Genomic DNA, 20,000 nt, shown 5'->3' on the forward strand with positions numbered 1-20,000 from the left:
CTCTCTCTCATTCTCTCTCTCAGTCCCTCTCTGTGTCTCTCTCAGTCTCTCTCTCATTCTCTCTCTCATTCTCTCTCTCAGTCTCTCTCTCATTCTCTCTCTCAGTCTCTCTCTCATTCTCTCTCTCATTCTCTCTCTCATTCTCTCTCTCAGTCTCTCTCTCATTCTCTCTCTCAGTCTCTCTCTCATTCTCTCTCTCAGTCTCTCTCTCAGTCTCTCTCTCATTCTCTCTCTCATTCTCTCTCTCAGTCTCTCTCTCAGTCTCTCTCTCATTCTCTCTCTCAGTCTCTCTCTCTGTCTCTTTCTGTCTCTTTCTCTGTCTCTCTCTCAGTCTCTCTATCTGTCTCTCTCTCAGTCTCTCTATCTGTCTTTCTCTCAGTCTCTCTGTGTCTCTCTCTATCTGTCTCTCTCTCAGTCTCTCTCTCTGTCTCTTTCTGTCTCTTTCTCAGTCTCTCTCTCTGTCTCTCTCTCAGTCTCTCTCAGTCTCTCTCTCTGTCTCTCTCTCAGTCTCTCTCAGTCTCTCTCTCTGTCTCTTTCTGTCTCTCTCTCTCTGTGTCTCTGTCTCACTCTCTCTCTGTGTCTCTGTCTGTAGGATCCAGTCATGCCATCCCAGGAGCCGCTGGTTGATGAGAGAGGTGGAGAAGAGGAAGTGGAGCTTCCCCCAGAGGACACGGAGGACACGGAGGACACGGACAGAAGTAGGTCTCCTCTGTGTGTGTGTGTGTGTGTACACGCGCGTGTGTGAGTGTGTGTGTGAGTGTGTGTAGTCAGGTGATTCTGACCCAGATTAGACAGACGCAATCACTTCTTCTTCATTCATACTGCAGTCTGTGCTGCCACCTGCTGGACACACACACACACACACACACACACACACACACACACACATACACACACACACACCCACACACACACACACACACACACTCTCTTAATTCTTTGGAATTGCACTGTAAAGTATTTTTAAGTGCAGATCCTCAGGTGTGAGTTAAATCCTTTTAATATCAAATCCAGATCAACACAAACAATCCAGCATTCATCACTGAAGTAACAGAGTGAGACGAACATCAGCAGACTGAAGTGCAGCGACTCTGACCAGCTTTAAAACGTTAAAGTTATGTTTAAGCATTAAATCATTGAACTCATTGAGTGGTTGCTTTGTTAGATGGTTGCTAGGTTATTTTAGGTGGTTGCTAGGTTACTGGTATGGTATCCCAAGGGGGTTTCTGGGTTGTTGACAGCGTATTGCTGGTGGTTGCTATGTTATTTAGGTGGTTGCTAGGTCATTGTAGTATCCAAGGTGATTAGTGGGTTGTACAGTGCCTATAGAAAGTCATCGTACCCCTTCGAAATAGTTACTTTATTTGTCATACAGCCTGAAATCAAACCCCATTCCAAATAACTTTTCCAGCTTTATTTACAATTTTGGTCTTACAGCATCAAACCAATGAAAGAAAAAACACAACAGTTCTGCAAATTAATAAAAAACAAAAAACTAGAATAACAAGGTTGGAAAAGTCATCAGTTCCTTGAGACCTTTTGCTTTAATTACAGCCATCAGTCTTTTTGGATATGTCTGTACTAGCTTCGCACACCTTGATTGGGGAATATTTGCCCATTCTTCCTTGCAGAATTGCTCAAGTTCAGTCAATTTCTGTGGTGAGCGGCAATGGACTGCTCTCTTCAAATCCATCCACAGATTTTTGTTGGATTTAAGTCAGGGCTCTGACTCGGCCACTCAAGGACATTCACCTTCTTATCCTTAAGCTATTTTGTTGTTGTTTTGGCAGTATGTTTAAGGTTGTTGTCGTGTTGGAAGGTGAATGACCTGCCCATCTTCAGCTGTCTAGCAGAGGGACGCAGGTTTTCCTCAAGAATTTGGATGTACTTGGCAGCATCCATTTTCCCTTCAATCCTGACCAATCGCACAGTCCCAGCTGAAGAGAAACACCCCCACAACGTAATGCTGCCACCACCATGCTTCACAGTAGGTATGGTGTGTTTTGGGTGGTGTGCTGTGTTTGCTTTTCGCCAAACCTAGCGCTTGGACTTCAGTCCAAAAAGGTCAATTTTGGTCTCATCAGACCATAGCACCTTTTGCCAGAAGGTATCAGACTCTTCCAGATGTGCGCAAACGAGACTGAGTGTGACACTTTTTTAGGAAAGGCTTCTTTCGTGCCACCCTGCCATACAGGCCAGCTTTGTGTAAAGCTTGGGAGATAGTTGTCACATGCACAGACTGAGCAGACCCAGCCATAAAGCCTCGTAGGTCCTTCAAAGTTGCCTTTGGCCTCTTGGTAGCTTCTCTTATCAATGTCCTCCTGGCTCTGTCATGTGTGTGGTGCCATACGCTTTCCACTTCTTAATGATGCTCTGAACAGTACTCCGAGGGAGAGCTAAAGCCTTTGAAATTATTTTGTAAGGTCTTTTGAAAGCACTTTCCCAACGATGGTGAATTCTTTGCCGTATCATGCACTACTCACAGTGGAATCTTCAAGAAACAGCTCGTTTTATTCTGAAGTAATCAACACCATTACTATTGATGTCAGGTGGGGCAATTAGCCTGGTGTGTAATCTGGAAGTTGATTGCTTGCACCTGAGCAAGTTTATAATGGTATACTCTAAGGGGCTGATCACTTTACCAAACCAGGCATTTCACTGATTAATTTTTAATAATCCTCCAGAAGTTTTTAAAAGGATATTTTCACTTTAATGATGAGGGTTATAATGTGTACATGCAGCTCAAAAAGTTAGACTTAATTTATTTTATTTTCCAGGGTGTAATGTGACAAAAGGTAAAGGTTTTCACAGGGTATGATGATTTTCTATAGGCACTGTATATAGGTCATTGCTATGGTGGTTGTTTGGTGGTTGTTAGGTTGTTGTTCTGGTATTTCCGATGGTTGCTAGTGTACTGTTAGGTGGTTCCTAAGTCATTTCTGTGGTATCCAATGTGGTTGCTAGGTTGTAGCTAGGCAGTTGCTAAGGAATATCTGTTGGTTTTTAGGTGGTTACTAGGTCATTGCTATGATATTTCAGGTAGTTGTTTGGTTGTTGCTAGGTTGTTGCTATGGTATCCAAGGTGGTTGTTAAGTGGTTGTTATGGTATTCCAGGTGCTAGGTCATTGCTATGATATCTCAGGTAGTTGTTTGGTGGTTGCTAGGTTGTTGCTATGGTATCCAAGTTGGCTGCTGCTGTTGCTAGGTAGTGGCTAGGCTATTGCTAGATGGTTGCTATAGTTCTGCACATGGTTGCTAGGTGGTTGCTATGCAATCTCAGGTGACTACAGTGTTTATGCCATCCCAGATGGCTGCAAGGTTGTATCTAGGCAGTTGCTAAGGATTCTCAGCTGGTTGCTAGCTTTGTAATTGGTTGCTATTGTGTTTCAGGGAGTGGCTAAGGTGTTAGTAGGTGGAGCAATGCGGTCTTTAATTGCTTTTAGTATATCTGAATTAAGAGCTAAAATCAGGCTCACTACATCTGTCTCTCTCTCTCTCTCTCTCTCTCTCTCCCCCCTCTCTCTATCTCTCTCTCTCTCTCTCTCTCTCTCTGTCCCCATCTCTATCTCTCTCTCTCTCTCCCCGTCTCTCTATCTGTCTGTCACTCTCTCCCTCTCTCTCTGTCTCTCTCTCTCTAACTCTCTCTCTCTCTCTCTGTCTCTCTGTCTCTCTCTCTCTCTCTGTCTCTCTCTCTCTAACTCTCTCTCTCTCTGTCTCTCTCTCTCTGTCTCTCTTTCTGTCTCTCTCTCTGTCTCTCTCTCTGTCTCTCTCTCTCTCTCTGTCTCTCTCCCTGTCTCTCTCTCTGTCTCTGTCTCTCTCTCTGTCTCACTCTCTCTGTCTCTCTCTCTCTGTCTCTCTGTCTCTCTCTCTCTGTCTCTCTTTCTGTCTCTCTCTCTGTCTCTCTCTCTCTGTCTCTCTCTCTGTCTCTCTTTCTCTCTGTCTCTCTCTCTGTCTCTCTCTCTCTATCTGTCTGTCTCTCTGTCTATCTGTCTGTCTCTCTCTCCCCCTGTCTCTCTCTCTGTCTCTCTCTCCCCCTCTCTCTCTCTGTCTCTCTCCCCCGCTCTCTCTTCTCTCTCTCTCTCTCTCTCTCTCTCTCTCTATCTGTCTGTCTCTCTGCAGTAGCGTTCCTGCCCCACAGTCGGACAGTGGACAAAGCTGAAGATGACCCGGAGGTGATGTCACACTATTAACACTCTGCACTTAATAAACTGTAATAAGCAGTATCAGGAGGTATTTCTGATAGATTTCACAGCACTTTTATAAGTCGCTCTGGATAAGACGTCTGCCAAATGCCATAAAGGTAAATGTAAGAACACTTTTATTCATTATCTTATATACATATATATATATATATATATATATATATATATATATATATATATATATATATATATATACAGTGCTATGCATATACACAGATAGAGACAGATAGAGAGACAATGCTGTGCATAAGTATTCACCCCCCTCCCCAGTGTTATAATCTGGAACTGAAATGGACGTCATTGGGATGTTTACTGTTTGATTTACACAACACGTCTATAGGTGAAAGTATGTTTTTATGATGACACAAATGTTTTTAAAGAAAAAAGCAGACATTTGTTGGTTTCATAAGTATTTACCCCCTGGGTTCAATACTAATACATTCAGGAGTCGGTGATTGTTGGTAGTTTTATTGAATACATTCAGGATCATTGTTTTGTTGGAAGGTGAAGCTCCACCCCCCAGTCTCAGGTCTCTCACAGACTGGAACAGGATTTCTATTACGATTATCCTGTATTTCCATCCATCTCACCCTCAACCCTGACCAGTTTCCCTGCTGATGAAAGGCATCTCTACATGATTTTCATGATGCTACCACCACCATGCTTCATAGTGGGGATGGTGTCCTAAGTGTTGGGTTTCCGCCAAACGTAGCACTTTGTGCCAATGTCAGAAAGTTCAGTTTGGCTCTTATCAGACCAGTGAACCTTCTTCCACATGTTTATTGAGCATGCAATTTCTTTCTTATCATCACTCTTCCATGAAATCCAGTAGAGTGTTAGGGTTGTGTGGAGTGTTAGGGTTGTGAGGAGTGTTAGGGTTGTGTGGAGTGTTAGGGTTGTGAGGAGTGTTAGGGTTGAGAGGAGTGTTAGGGTTGTGTGGAGTGTTAGGGTTGTGAGGAGTGTTAGGGTTGTGTGGAGTGTTAGGGTTGTGTGGCGTGTTAGGGTTGTGAGGAGTGTTAGGGTTGTGAGGAGTGTTAGGGTTGTGTGGAGTGTTAGGGTTGTGAGGAGTGTTAGGGTTGTGTGGAGTGTTAGGGTAGTGAGGAGTGTTAGGGTTGTGAGGAGTGTTAGGGTTGTGTGGAGTGTTAGGGTTGTGAGGAGTGTTAGGGTTGTGTGGAGTGTTAGGGTTGTGAGGAGTGTTAGGGTTGTGTAGTGTTAGGGTTGTGTGGAGTGTTAGGGTTGTGAGGAGTGTTAGGGTTGTGTGGAGTGTTAGGGTTGTGAGGAGTGTTAGGGTTGTGTGGAGTGTTAGGGTTGTGAGGAGTGTTAGGGTTGTGTGGAGTGTTAGGGTTGTGAGGAGTGTTAGGGTTGTGTGGAGTGTTAGGGTTGTGAGGAGTGTTAGGGTTGTGAGGAGTGTTAGGGTTGTGAGGAGTGTTAGGGTTGTGTGGAGTGTTAGGGTTGTGAGGAGTGTTAGGGTTGTGTGGAGTGTTAGGGTAGTGAGGAGTGTTAGGGTTGTGAGGAGTGTTAGGGTTGTGTGGAGTGTTAGGGTTGTGAGGAGTGTTAGGGTTGTGTGGAGTGTTAGGGTTGTGAGGAGTGTTAGGGTTGTGTGGAGTGTTAGGGTTGTGAGGAGTGTTAGGGTTGTGTGGAGTGTTAGGGTTGTGTAGAGTGTTAGGGTTGTGAGGAGTGTTAGGGTTGTGTGGAGTGTTAGGGTTGTGTGGAGTGTTAGGGTTGTGTGGAGTGTTAGGTTTGTGAGGAGTGTTAGGGTTGTGAGGAGTGTTAGGGTTGTGTGGAGTGTTAGGGTTGTGAGGAGTGTTAGGGTTGTGAGGAGTGTTAGGGTTGTGAGGAGTGTTAGGGCTGTGTGGAGTGTTAGGGTTGTGTGGAGTGTTAGGGTTGTGAGGAGTGTTAGGGCTGTGTGGAGTGTTAGGGTTGTGAGGAGTGTTAGGGTTGTGTGGAGTGTTAGGGTTGTGAGGACTGTTAGGGTTGTGTAGAGTGTTAGGGTTGTGTGGAGTGTTAGGTTTGTGAGGAGTGTTAGGGTTGTGAGGAGTGTTAGGGTTGTGTGGAGTGTTAGGGTTGTGTAGTGTTAGGGTTGTGTGGAGTGTTAGGGTTGTGTGGAGTGTTAGGGTTGTGTGGAGTGTTAGGGCTGTGTGGAGTGTTAGGGTTGTGAGGAGTGTTAGGGTTGTGAGGAGTGTTAGGGCTGTGTGGAGTGTTAGGGTTGTGAGGAGTGTTAGGGTTGTGTGGAGTGTTAGGGCTGTGTGGAGTGTTAGGGTTGTGTAGTGTTAGGGTTGTCAGGAGTGTTAGGGTTGTGTAGAGTGTTAGGGTTGTGAGGAGTGTTAGGGTTTTGTAGTGTTAGGGTTGTGAGGAGTGTTAGGGTTGTGAGGAGTGTTAGGGTTGTGAGGACTGTTAGGGTTGTGAGGACTGTAAGGGTTGTGTGGAGTGTTAGGGTTGTGAGGAGTGTTAGGGTTGTGTGGAGTGTTAGGGTTGTGAGGAGTGTTAGGGTTGTGAGGACTGTAAGGGTTGTGTAGAGTGTTAGGGTTGTGTGGAGTGTTAGGGTTGTGAGGAGTGTTAGGGTTGTGAGGAGTGTTAGGGTTGTGTGGAGTGTTAGGGTTGTGTAGATTGTTAGGGTTGTGTGGAGTGTTAGGGTTGTGTGGAGTGTTAGGGTTGTGTAGAGTGTTAGGGTTGTGTGGAGTGTTAGGGTTGTGAGGAGTGTTAGGGTTGTGTGGAGTGTTAGGGTTGTGAGGACTGTTAGGGGTGTGTGGAGTGTTAGGGTTGTGTGGAGTGTTAGGGCTGTGTGGAGTGTTAGGGTTGTGAGGAGTGTTAGGGTTGTGTGGAGTGTTAGGGTTGTGTGGAGTGTTAGGGTTGTGAGGAGTGTTAGGGTTGTGTGGAGTGTTAGGGCTGTGTGGAGTGTTAGGGTTGTGAGGAGTGTTAGGGTTGTGTGGAGTGTTAGGGTTGTGAGGAGTGTTAGGGTTGTGAGGACTGTTAGGGTTGTGTGGAGTGTTACGGTTGTGTAGAGTGTTAGGGTTGTGTGGAGTGTTAGGGTAGTGAGGAGTGTTAGGGTTGAGGAGTGTTAGGGTTGTGTGGAGTGTTACGGTTGTGTAGAGTGTTAGGGTTGTGAGGAGTGTTAGGGTTGTGAGGAGTGTTAGGGTTGTGTGGAGTGTTAGGGTTGTGTGGAGTGTTAGGGCTGTGTGGAGTGTTAGGGTTGTGAGGAGTGTTAGGGTTGTGTAGTGTTAGGGTTGTGTGGAGTGTTAGGGTTGTGAGGAGTGTTAGGGTTGTGTGGAGTGTTAGGGTTGTGTGGAGTGTTAGGGTTGTGAGGAGTGTTAGGGTTGTGTGGAGTGTTAGGGTTGTGTGGAGTGTTAGGGTTGTGAGGAGTGTTAGGGTTGTGTAGTGTTAGGGTTGTGAGGAGTGTTAGGGTTGTGTAGAGTGTTAGGGTTGTGAGGAGTGTTAGGGTTGTGTAGTGTTAGGGTTGTGAGGAGTGTTAGGGTTGTGTAGTGTTAGGGTTGTGAGGAGTGTTAGGGTTGTGTGGAGTGTTAGGGTTGTGAGGAGTGTTAGGGTTGTGTAGAGTGTTAGGGTTGTGAGGAGTGTTAGGGTTGTGTGGAGTGTTAGGGTTGTGTGGAGTGTTAGGGTTGTGTAGAGTGTTAGGGTTGTGTGGAGTGTTAGGGTTGTGTGGAGTGTTAGGGGTGTGTGGAGTGTTAGGGTTGTGAGGAGTGTTAGGGTTGTGTGGAGTGTTAGGGTTGTGAGGAGTGTTAGGGTTGTGTGGAGTGTTAGGGTTGTGTGGAGTGTTAGGGTTGTGAGGAGTGTTAGGGTTGTGTAGAGTGTTAGGGTTGTGGATCTCCAGCTCCTTCAGAGTTCTCCTTGTCCTCTTGGTTGTGTCTCTGACTAATCCCCTCTTTACCTGCTCACTGACTCACTGACTCTTTGACTCACTGACTGGTGTCCTCGAGGCAGAGTCACGGTTCTGTCGTATTCTTGATATTATTTTTAAGATAATAATAACAGTCTCTCTGCAGGATGGTCAGGAATATTTTTTATAACCAAATTCTGATTTATACTTTTCTAGAACAAACTGCTGTTCTCGAGCACACTCTGGGTTCTTCAGGTGACTTTATACTGAGATCACGAGACACTTTAATTACATGCATTCTACTGATTGTTTGACTTCTGATGGAAACTGAACCAGAATTAAGATCATAGAGAGGGGGGCGAATACTTATGCACTCACAGCATAATTCACACCAAACTATATTGATTTTTCTCTCCATTTTAAGATTATGGAGTATTTTATGTAGCTTCATGACATAAAAATCCCAGTTAAGTCCATTTCAGTTGTAACACACATTAGTTTGTGCTGCATATGGATATAATTGTATTAATTGTGTGTGTGTGTGTGGTGTGTGTGTGTGTGTGTGTGTGTGTGTGGTGTGTGTGTGTTTGTGGTGTGTGTGTGTGTGTTTGTGGTGTGTGTGTGTGGTGTGTGTGTGTTTGTGGTGTGTGTGTGTTTGTGGTGTGTGTGTGTGGTGTGTGTGTGTGTGTGTGGTGTGTGTGTGTTTGTGGTGTGTGTGTGTGTGGTGTGTGTGTGTGTTTGTGGTGTGTGTGTGTGTGTGTTTGTGGTGTGTGTGTGTGGTGCGTGTGTGTGTTTGTGGTGTGTGTGTGTGTTTGTGGTGTGTGTTTGTGTGTTTGTGGTGTGTGTGTGTGGTGTGTGTGTGTGTTTGTGGTGTGTGTGTGTGTGGTGTGTGTGTGTGTTTGTGGTGTGTGTGTGTGTGTTTGTGGTGTGTGTGTTTGGTGCGTGTGTGTGTTTGTGGTGTGTGTGTGTGTGGTGTGTCAATTACAGGGTGTGGTGGACGGGATGGAGAAGCTGCAGCTAACAGAGACACTCACTCTGTCTGATTTTGATCTGATGCGTGTGATTGGACGAGGGAGTTACGCCAAAGTGCTGCTGGTGCGTCTGAAGAAGAACGAACATGTTTACGCCATGAAGGTGGTGAAGAAGGAGCTGGTGCACGATGACGAGGTGAGAAGAAACATCCAGAACATCTGAGTGAAACATCAACATCTAAACATAACAAACCCCAATAAAACACTACATCATAAGGAGACAGATTATGTAATATAAATAGCGCCGTATAAACTCCTCTGTCCTGAAGACAACAGAAAACTTTAAGCTACAGCTTTACCTCTGACTGTTACAAAGCTCTGACACTGGAGACTCCTTCCATTAATGTCAAATAAACACGTACTTACAGAAAAGTTCACCGTATCTACAATTGACACATTTTTAATCCGTTTATGTGGAGCGGCCACCGTACACGTTCTTGCGAATGAGCTGTTACTATAGAAACGATAACGTAATAGAACGAGAGCATTAATATAAACCTGTGAGTCCCATGATGCTTTGCATGCAGCATAAAAAAAAACACATTAAATCCAGGTGATATGATGCAGCCACACCTCCATTCCCAACCAGATCCATTCCCACTCAGATCCATTCCCACTCAGATCCATTCCCAATCAGATCCATTCCCAATCAGATCCATTCCCACTCAGATCCATTCCCACTCAGATCCATTCCCACTCAGATCCATTCCCAATCAGATTCATTCCCAATCAGATCCATTCCCACTCAGATCCATTCTCAACCAGATCCATTCTCAACCAGATCCATTCCCACTCAGATCCATTCCCACTCAGATCCATTCTCAACCAGATCCATTCCCAATCAGATCCATTCCACTCAGATCCATTCCCAACCAGATCCATTCCCACTCAGATCCAATCCCACTCAGATCCATTCCCACTCAGATCCATTCCCAATCAGATTCATTCCCAATCAGATCCATTCCCACTCAGATCCATTCTCAACCAGATCCATTCTCAACCAGATCCATTCCCACTCAGATCCATTCCCAACCAGATCCATTCCCACTCAGATCCAATCCCACTCAGATCCATTCCCAACCAGATCCATTCCAAATCAGATCCATTCCCACTCAGATCCATTCCCAACCAGATCCATTCCCAACCAGATCCATTCCCACTCAGATCCATTCCCAATCAGATCCATTCCCAATCAGATCCATTCCCACTCAGATCCATTCCCAATCAGATTCATTCCCAATCAGATCCATTCCCACTCAGATCCATTCCCACTCAGATCCATTCTCAACCAGATCCATTCCCACTCAGATCCATTCCCACTCAGATCCATTCTCAACCAGATCCATTCCCAATCAGATCCATTCCACTCAGATCCATTCCCACTCAGATCCATTCCCAACCAGATCCATTCCCAATCAGATCCATTCCCACTCAGATCCATTCCCACTCAGATCCATTCCCACTCAGATCCATTCCCACTCAGATCCATTCCCAACCAGATCCATTCCAAATCAGATCCATTCCAAATCAGATCCATTCCCACTCAGATCCATTCCCAACCAGATCCATTCCCAATCAGATCCATTCCACTCAGATCCATTCCACTCAGATCCATTCCCACTCAGATCCAATCCCACTCAGATCCATTCCCAACCAGATCCATTCCAAATCAGATCCATTCCAAATCAGATCCATTCCCACTCAGATCCATTCCCACTCAGATCCATTCCCAACCAGATCCATTCCCAATCAGATCCATTCCCAATCAGATCCATTCCCACTCAGATCCATTCCCACTCAGATCCATTCCCAACCAGATCCATTCCCAATCAGATCCATTCCACTCAGATCCATTCCCACTCAGATCCATTCCCAACCAGATCCATTCCCACTCAGATCCAATCCCACTCAGATCCATTCCCAACCAGATCCATTCCAAATCAGATCCATTCCCACTCAGATCCATTCCCAACCAGATCCATTCCCACTCAGATCCATTCCCACTCAGATCCATTCCCACTCAGATCCATTCTCAACCAGATCCATTCCCAATCAGATCCATTCCCAATCAGATCCATTCCCACTCAGATCCATTCCCAATCAGATCCATTCCCAATCAGATCCATTCCACTCAGATCCATTCCCACTCAGATCCATTCCCAACCAGATCCATTCCCACTCAGATCCAATCCCATTCAGATCCATTCCCAACCAGATCCATTCCCACTCAGATCCATTCCCAACCAGATCCATTCCCACTCAGATCCAATCCCACTCAGATCCATTCCCAACCAGATCCATTCCAAATCAGATCCATTCCCAACCAGATCCATTCCCAACCAGATCCATTCCCAATCAGATCCATTCCCACTCAGATCCATTCCCAACCAGATCCATTCCCACTCAGATCCATTCCCAACCAGATCCATTCCCACTCAGATCCATTCCCACTCAGATCCATTCCCACTCAGATCCAATCCCACTCAGATCCATTCCCAACCAGATCCATTCCCAATCAGATCCATTCCACTCAGATCCATTCCCAATCAGATCCATTCCCAACCAGATCCATTCCCAATCAGAAGTTCTGCAGGTAAACACACAGTCAGTGTAAAATATTGTGTTGAGTGAGAAATGTTTCACCACCAGGAGGCGCTGTGGGAGTGTGTAGGTTTAACACACACTTCATTCTTCCAGGTCTTCATTAGGTGCAGGAATTGTAGTGTGTGTGTGTGTGTGTGTGTGTGTGTGTGTGTGTATGTGCTGGCAAGACTAATAATTAATGAACATGTCCAAACCTGTTTATTTATTGGTGTGATGTTTTTTCTGATCTTGGCATCAGAGACGAGACACAAACACACACACACACACACACACACACATTGACACAGGAACACACACGGACACACACACACACACACGGACACAGACACAAACACACACATGGACACACACGTGGACAAACATTACTATACGCAGTTCATTGGGTTTTTTTGTTTGTTTGTTTGTTTTGATAAGCAGACAGTCATTTTTCATTAAAGGATACTGGGAATATGGGACACTGGGAATATGGAACAATGGGAATATGGAACGTTGGGAATATGGAACAATGGGAATATGGAACATTGGGAATATGGAACAATGGGAATATGGAACGTTGGGAATATGGGACACTGGGAATATGGGACTGAGTTTGTTTGTGAACTTTCAAGCTGAACTGTGTATGCTCTCTGTTTTGCTCTGTGTGTGTGCGTGTGTGTGTGTGTGTGTGTAGTTTGAGGTGTGTGACAGTTTTGACACTCCGTCAAACTAAACTGCTGAACAGGAGACAAGCAAGACAGCAGCAGCATAATGAACACACACACACACACACACACACACACACACACACACACACTGAGATGTGTGTGTCTCTGGTTTCTGTGCTGGTCGCTGTGAGAGGAGGAAGGTGCTGTTTATTATTTTACTGTTTTATTATTTTCCCTTCCTGTAGCACAGACTCCTGTACTGCAGTTCATTTTAATAATAATTTAGTAATTTATGGTAATAAATAACCAAGATTAATAATATATACAGCCATGTGCAAAAGTATAGGCACCCTAATGTTTAAAGCTAAGTTTATTTTAGGAGTTTATTTTTTATTTCTTCTGCATTACTGTCTATAAAAAAGAGCAATGTTTAAATGTCAGAATGTTTATTTCACCAAAACTTTCCTTATAAAACAGTCGGACGCTGACAACCTGAGAGAACTGACACAGATTTACAGACAAAGCTTCAAATATTTCTTTATTTAGTTTATTACAATTTACTGATATTTATTTGTGGTATTTTATAAGGATGTAATTGTTAATAATAATTTTGTAGTTTCTAATAAATGTGTAAATGGTAGTTTAAAAAATATATGTAGTTATTTTTTGATAACTACAATTATATATTAATATAATTTATATTCATTACACTGTTAAAGTGTAGTTACAGTTTTATATAAAGCTTCTGTCTGTCTCTCTCTCTCTCTCTCTCTGTCTCTCTCTGTCTCTCTCTCTCTCTCTGTCTCTCTCTGTCTCTCTCTCTCTCTCTGTCTCTCTCTGTCTCTCTCTCTCTCTCTCTCTCTCTCTCTGTGTGTGTGTGATTATGTTGTAGGATATCGATTGGGTTCAGACGGAGAAGCATGTTTTTGAACAGGCCTCCACTAACCCTTTCCTTGTGGGTTTACATTCCTGCTTTCAAACTGAGAGCCGGTGAGACACACAAACACACACACACACACACACACACACACACACACACACACTATCTGTCAGTAGACACTAATCTGATGTTATCTGATCTGTATTATTTATCACGTTCAGTTTGTGAAGTTCGCTTTATTGTATGCTACACATGATTCTGGTGATGAAACACTTCACACTTAATTTATTTAACTTAATACAAATGTATTTTTATTTTATTAAACTGTTTATTTACAGGAGATGTCATGGGAGTCGAATGTGTAATCATTTATCCATGCAGATTTCACCATACTAAACTGCAGGTTATAAATTTCCATTACTTGATTACCTGAAAGAATGTGTGTGTGTGTGTGTGTGTGTTTGTCAGGTTGTTCTTGGTTATCGAGTATGTGAATGGAGGAGACCTGATGTTCCATATGCAACGACAACGGAAACTTCCAGAGGAACACGCCAGGTAGTACACACACACACACACACACACACACACACACACACACTCACACACACACACACACACATTCACACACACGTAGAGACACCTACACAACTTATTGAATAATACATGCCTGTCTGTCTCAGTGACTCTCTCTTTCTCTGCCTTTCTCTCTTTGTCTCAATCTGTCTCTCTCTCTCTCTGTTTCTCTCTCTCTCTCTCTGTTTCTCTCTCTCTCTCTCTGTTTCTCTCTCTCTCTTTCTCTCTGTCTCTTTCTCCCCTGTGATAAGCAGAGATCAAACGCAGGATAATTAAGCGCGTCGAGAGTGCCCCCAATCAGCCTCATTAATATTCATGTTGCACACTGTGCATATGTAAATCAGTATGCTAATCACAGCTAATCTTCATGAATATTCATGAGCCTGTCGTAAATGTCCCATGAGCCCCGGAGAGCATGGCACACAGCCTCTTTGGGAATGTCATCCATCGTTTTTTTATCCCGTTTCATCTTTGCTGTTTTAACCTCCACTGTGTTATTAAAGAGTGAAATTCAGAGAACTTCATTTAACCTTCACAAACATCACTATCATCTTATACAGAAAATAAACTAAATGCAGAAATTAATCAGTGTTTAAATATGTAGTGAAGGTTACAGTAAATAAAAATATATACAACTAAAAAGTAAAATTAAATAGGACTAAATGGTATTTCATTATTTAATGGAGAGTCAACCTTTGGTAATTATTTTTATATGTTTTAAAGTATGTTTGTTTATTTACTTATTTTTTTAATTCACACTAAAATGCCAGATAAAATGTGCAGATGGAAACACAGCGGGCTCTTCGATTGGTGGAGATTTTAACAGAACCCTAATAACTACAGTCTCGACCAATGGTGTGATGGAGCTCTGATGACATCATCACACTTTCTTTATTAAAAGAAACTAAACCATTTATGATGTTTTCCTCCAGAGCAGCCATGTTGGATTAGCCACAAACAATCTAATCCAACTGATGCAGCAATTACTTCCCAATTATTATTAGCAATTTTACACAATATATTTATTTAATTATTTTATATTTATTACTTAAGCTGCCCACATAAGCATTCAGGTTTCTGCTTCCTGCTTTTTTATGCACTTCCTTCGCCCTCAGTATCAGTGTATATCAGTGAAGAATGATGAAGTCTTGATGAAGGAATATAGTGTGTGTGTGTGTGTGTGTGTGTGTGTGTGTGTGTGTGTCCAGGTTCTACGCTGCTGAAATCTGTATCGCTCTAAACTTCCTGCATGAGAAGGGCATCATTTACCGAGACCTGAAACTGGACAACGTTCTTCTGGACCAGGACGGTCACATCAAACTCACTGACTACGGCATGTGCAAGGTAACAAATCTACACGGCTAGCACATGCTTATAATATAACGTACTATCACATCTTTAATATACTTTTATGTGTTATATTATAAGCATGTTGTAATATGACATGTAATGGTATATTATAAGCATGTTATCACATGCTTATAATATAACACATAATGGTATATTAAAGATGTGATAGTATGTTAAAGATGCATTAAAGTGCACTGTTTTAATGATTATATAACTGTATTCATTCAGTCATTCTTTCATTCATTCGTTCATTCATTTTCCTTCCTCTTATCCTGTGTGTGTTGCCATGGCAGCAGGCTGAGAAGGTCAGTCCAGACTTCTCTCTCCTCAGCTGCAGATTCTAGCTCCTTCTGTGGGATTCCCAGACATTCCCACTCTGACTGTGAGATAATAAAAAGATAATAATCTCTCCAGTGGGTCCTGCGTCCGCCCCGGGGTCTCCGTCCAGTGGGATGTGTCTCATTCAGCTTAGCTGGGAGCCCACCAGGGGGCGTCTCTATAAGGTGCCCAAACCACCTCAAATGGCTCTTCTCGATTCGATGGAGCAGTGGCTCTACTCTGAGGTTCTCCTGGCTTGAGCTCCTCATCCTCTCACGGAGAGAAAGCCCAGAAACCCTGCAGAAAAACCTCATTCCCCCGCCTGTACTCGCACCCTTAGTCTTTCTGTCACTACACACGGTGTGTGACCATAGATGAGGAATTGGACATAGATTGACCAGTAAAGAGAGAGAGCTTTGTCCACAAATAGATATTTGTCCATCAAAGAGACGTGTTAGCTACACAACTCCAACCTTGTCCACTGCCTTCAGAATCTCCAGCCAAATCTCCTCCACTCCTGCAGCCTTGCCCCATGAAGGTTTCTAACCACCATAGTAACCTCAGCCACAGAGATGTACTCTAAAATACCAGAAATTTCTGGCACTGCCTCCTGAAGGGAGATCATGTCCACTGGGTTAAGAAGTTCCTCAAAAAGTGCTTCTTCACTTTTGCTCAACAATATCCCCAGTAGAGTTCTGCACTCCCTCAGACTTGTTCAGCAGAGCTCCTGAGATGCCAAATGGTTTGCCGGAACATTGAGGCCACATGAAAGTCTTTTTCCATCGCCTGTCCAAACTCCTTCCATGCCTGAACCTTCGCTTCTGTTTTTGCTGCAGCTCTCCTGGCTTTCTTATACCTCTCTACTGAATCAGAAGGGTTCTCCATGAGCATTACTTAGAACTTCTCCTTCTTTAAATTGCTGGCCTCCCTTACCATGGGTGTCCACAAGTCTGTCCTAGAGTTACCACCATGACAGGCACCAACAGCCTTCCTGCCTAGGCTTCTTGTACTTGCCTCTACAACTGAGGACTTGGACATGGTCCATTCAGACTCAGTGTCCTCAACCTCACTCAGTACACAGGAGAAGAGAGAGTTAAGTTCATTTCTCACTGAAACTTCAGTGCGATGTTCACAAACAACCCCTCTACCAAGTTGTTACCAAATTTTGATCAGGTGACAGCTCTGCTCCTCTCTTTACCCAAGAGTCTGGAACATACTGACTCAAATCTGATGATACAATCACAAAACCGATCATTGACCTTTGACCCATGTGCTCTGGTACCAAGTACTCCCTTATGAGCAGAGTGTTTGTTATTGATGATTTGTGGCTTGCACAAAAGTCTAATAACATTTCACCACTCGGGTTCTGATCCAGGAGGCCGTTCCTCCCAATCACACCCCTCCAAGTATCTCCATCATTCCTGACATGAGCACTAAAGTTCCCCAGGAGCACTATGGAGTCAGGAGGACATTTCATCTTTTTCTATTCCATCTGACCCAACTTTTCCAAGAAGGCTGAATGCTCTGAACTGCTAATTGTGTCAGAGTTTTCTTTCCTGAGACTTAGAATCTCATGGAGCCAACCGTCTTGTCCACTGGAAAACAAAAAACTTCCCACACTCACCTGAGGCTTATTTCCTGTGGGAACTCCAGAGTAGGAGAGAGACCACTACTGATCAAGAAGTTTGGTACCAGAGCCGGTATTCTGTGTGGATGTAAAGCAGACTACAATCTAGTTAAGACCTTTCCATCTCACACACTAGCTCATGCTCTTCCCATAGCTAGTTTCTATTTCTAGGGTCTGGTCCATCTAAGACTGTCCATCACATGCCTGCTTCCCAACTGGCATTACACTTGACCCAAGTCCTTCATCTCACCCACAAGATGGCTCCATGTCACCTTTTCAGGCTGAGCTTGTCCAGGTTACGTGGGTGGCCACCCCCAGACCTGGCTCCAGGGGTGAGTCCCTGTAACCCTAATCTGGGCAGGTACACTTAGTCTTCTTTGTACCCTTCATGGGGTGGTTAGAATCGCTCTTTGTCCGATGTCTCCCCTCAGATCTGCTCATCGAGCATGGCCCTGTTGGGGGCGTTAAGCTCCTGGTGACATTGTCCTGAGGTTCACTAAAATACACAAGTCCAAAATTCACAAAGGGAGTGTTTATGATAAACCGATAGAAATGGACTTTATCTCCTTAATCTCCTAAAGTTCTTTCTGAGTGGAATTAAAGACCACTGAGGTCTCGTTTCAGGAGGGGATCAGACCCGGGGACACCACCAGCACTTTTTGTGGGACGCCGAACTACATTGCACCTGAAATCCTGCGAGGAGAAGATTACGGTACGCAATAAACACCCATCACTCAACACAAGCACGAAACCTGTCACTCACCATAAGCTCTGAGCAGAGTTTACATAATTACCTCATAGCACATTGTAGTGTACAGTACAGATCTCTCTCTTTCTCTCTTTCTCACTCTCTCTCTGTCTCACACTCTCACTCTCTGCCTCTCTCTCTCTCTCTCTCTCACACACACTCTCTGCCTGTCTCTCTCTCTCTGCCTCTCTCTCTCTCTCTCTCTGTCTCACACTCTCACTCTCTGCCTCTCTCTCTCTCTCTCTCTCTCACACACTCTCTGCCTGTCTCTCTCTCTCTGCCTCTCTCTCTCTTTCTCTGTCTCACACTCTCACTCTCTGCCTCTCTCTCTCTTTCTCTCTCTCTCTCTGTCTCACACTCTCACACTCTCTGCCTGTCTCTCTCTCTCTCTCTCTCTCTCTCAGGGTTCAGTGTGGACTGGTGGGCTCTTGGGGTGTTGATGTTTGAGATGATGGCTGGTAGATCTCCATTTGATATTATGACTGACAATCCAGATATGAACACAGAAGAGTATCTCTTCCAGGGTGAGACACACACACACACACACACACACACACACACACTACGCACTATATGCTTGCATACCATACACTCTGTTTATTATCTAGTACCTGGATGTTTGTAGTGCTTTTCATTCCCATAAAGCATAAAGTAAGTGTAGAACAGGAAGCCACAAACAAATATGGACAGTATGTAAATATGGAGTGCAATTAGCATTAAGCATGAGGGTTAACAAGAACAGGAAGCTGTTACCATGTAAGGAAAGTGGAGAGCAAAAAAGGGACAGAGATATGTGTGGAGTGTTCTGGCACGTGAGGAAAAAATTCCTTCATCACGCACAAACACACACACACGCACACACACACACACACACACACACGCACGCACGCACGCACACACACACTACCCATGCTGACATGGTCATCTGCTGCTCTGTCTGTTCACCCCCCCTCCAACTGAGAGGGCAGCATGCTGTTATGCACACACACACACACACACACACACACACACACACACACACACACATGAACACACATGCGTGCACACACACCTCTGTAACTTGTCTTGCTTTGTAGCCATAAACCTGACCCCCCCATTCCCCACTGCTGCTCTACAGTTCTCCCATATGCTGCAGTAGAGCACACACACACACACACACACACACACATACACACACACACACACACACCTCTGTGTTCTAATCCTTCTAGACAGAGATTGTGAAGAGAGTGAGAGAGAGTTGTCTATAATCTGTATTTCTCTGAAAATGGAGAGAGACAGACAGGAAGAGAGAGACAGGCAGAGAAACAGATATTTACTGTTTATATTTACACTATTGTAAACAAGATTGCTGAAATAGTTAATCAGTACAATAAAATTGTGTGTGTGTGTGTGTGTGTGTTAGAGCCTCCCACCCTTCCTGCCTACAACACGACTGCAGTACTTAGCAGGAATGACTCACTATTTTTCTTTTGTCTCTCTCTCTCTCTCTCTCTCTCTCTCTCTCTGTCTCTCTCTCTCTCTGTCACTCTGTCTCTCTCGCTCTGTCTCTCTCTCTCTCTCTCTCTCTGTCACTCTGTCTCTCTCTCTCTCTCTCTCTCTCTCAGTGATTTTGGAGAAACCGATCCGTATTCCTCGCTCGCTGTCAGTTAAAGCAGCGAGTGTGTTAAAAGGCTTTCTGAACAAGGTGAGAGTGTTCTGTCCTTCACACACTCCTGCTCTGTGTTCAGTTAGAGATTCACTTCATCTTTCTTCTGCACTGTGTGTGTGTGTGTGTGTGTGTGTGATCCTTTAACCTTCATTACCCTCACGTTGTGACGTTTTTGGTTAATACATACAGAGTTATGTCCAAAATATTTACGTGAAGAAAGGTTTTCAGAGTCGGGTTACGCAGCTGCTTAAGACACCTAATGAAGGTGATGAAATTGCAATGTGTGTGTGTGTGTGTGTGTGTGTGTGTGTGAGCTGTAGGCGATTTTATCACACTTTTAATTCACTATGTTGATTTGTCGAATGAATAAAATAAAGCCATAAAATAAATCTGTGATTAAGACGCGTCTCCTCCGATGTTGTCTGGGTGAAAATAAAACTTTTACATGCACTTTAAAGGGAAGATTTTATTAATTAATGTCATTAGATTAAGAGTGTCATGTGTATGTATTTAATATGGGAACATACATTTCAGCCTGAC

The 20,000-nt window shown here is 44.1% G+C and overlaps 1 protein-coding gene across 4 annotated transcripts in view; it reads left to right on the forward strand.

Moving 5' to 3' along the window:
• prkcz (protein kinase C, zeta) overlaps positions 1-20,000 on the forward strand; it is a 70,988-nt gene that overhangs the window by 44,620 nt on the left and 6,368 nt on the right. For all 4 annotated transcript variants that reach the window (XM_053236184.1, XM_053236187.1, XM_053236186.1 and 1 more), the window contains 9 exons: positions 593-698; positions 4,120-4,172; positions 9,022-9,201; positions 13,206-13,303; positions 13,662-13,748; positions 14,975-15,110; positions 17,686-17,773; positions 18,214-18,333; positions 19,417-19,496. In XM_053236184.1, the coding sequence (XP_053092159.1) occupies positions 593-698; positions 4,120-4,172; positions 9,022-9,201; positions 13,206-13,303; positions 13,662-13,748; positions 14,975-15,110; positions 17,686-17,773; positions 18,214-18,333; positions 19,417-19,496 (948 nt within the window). The remainder of the gene's footprint in view (positions 1-592; positions 699-4,119; positions 4,173-9,021; positions 9,202-13,205; positions 13,304-13,661; positions 13,749-14,974; positions 15,111-17,685; positions 17,774-18,213; positions 18,334-19,416; positions 19,497-20,000) is intronic.

This window comes from Pangasianodon hypophthalmus, chromosome 8, assembly GCF_027358585.1.
Source record: "Pangasianodon hypophthalmus isolate fPanHyp1 chromosome 8, fPanHyp1.pri, whole genome shotgun sequence".
Classification (NCBI taxonomy): Eukaryota; Metazoa; Chordata; class Actinopteri; order Siluriformes; family Pangasiidae; genus Pangasianodon; species Pangasianodon hypophthalmus.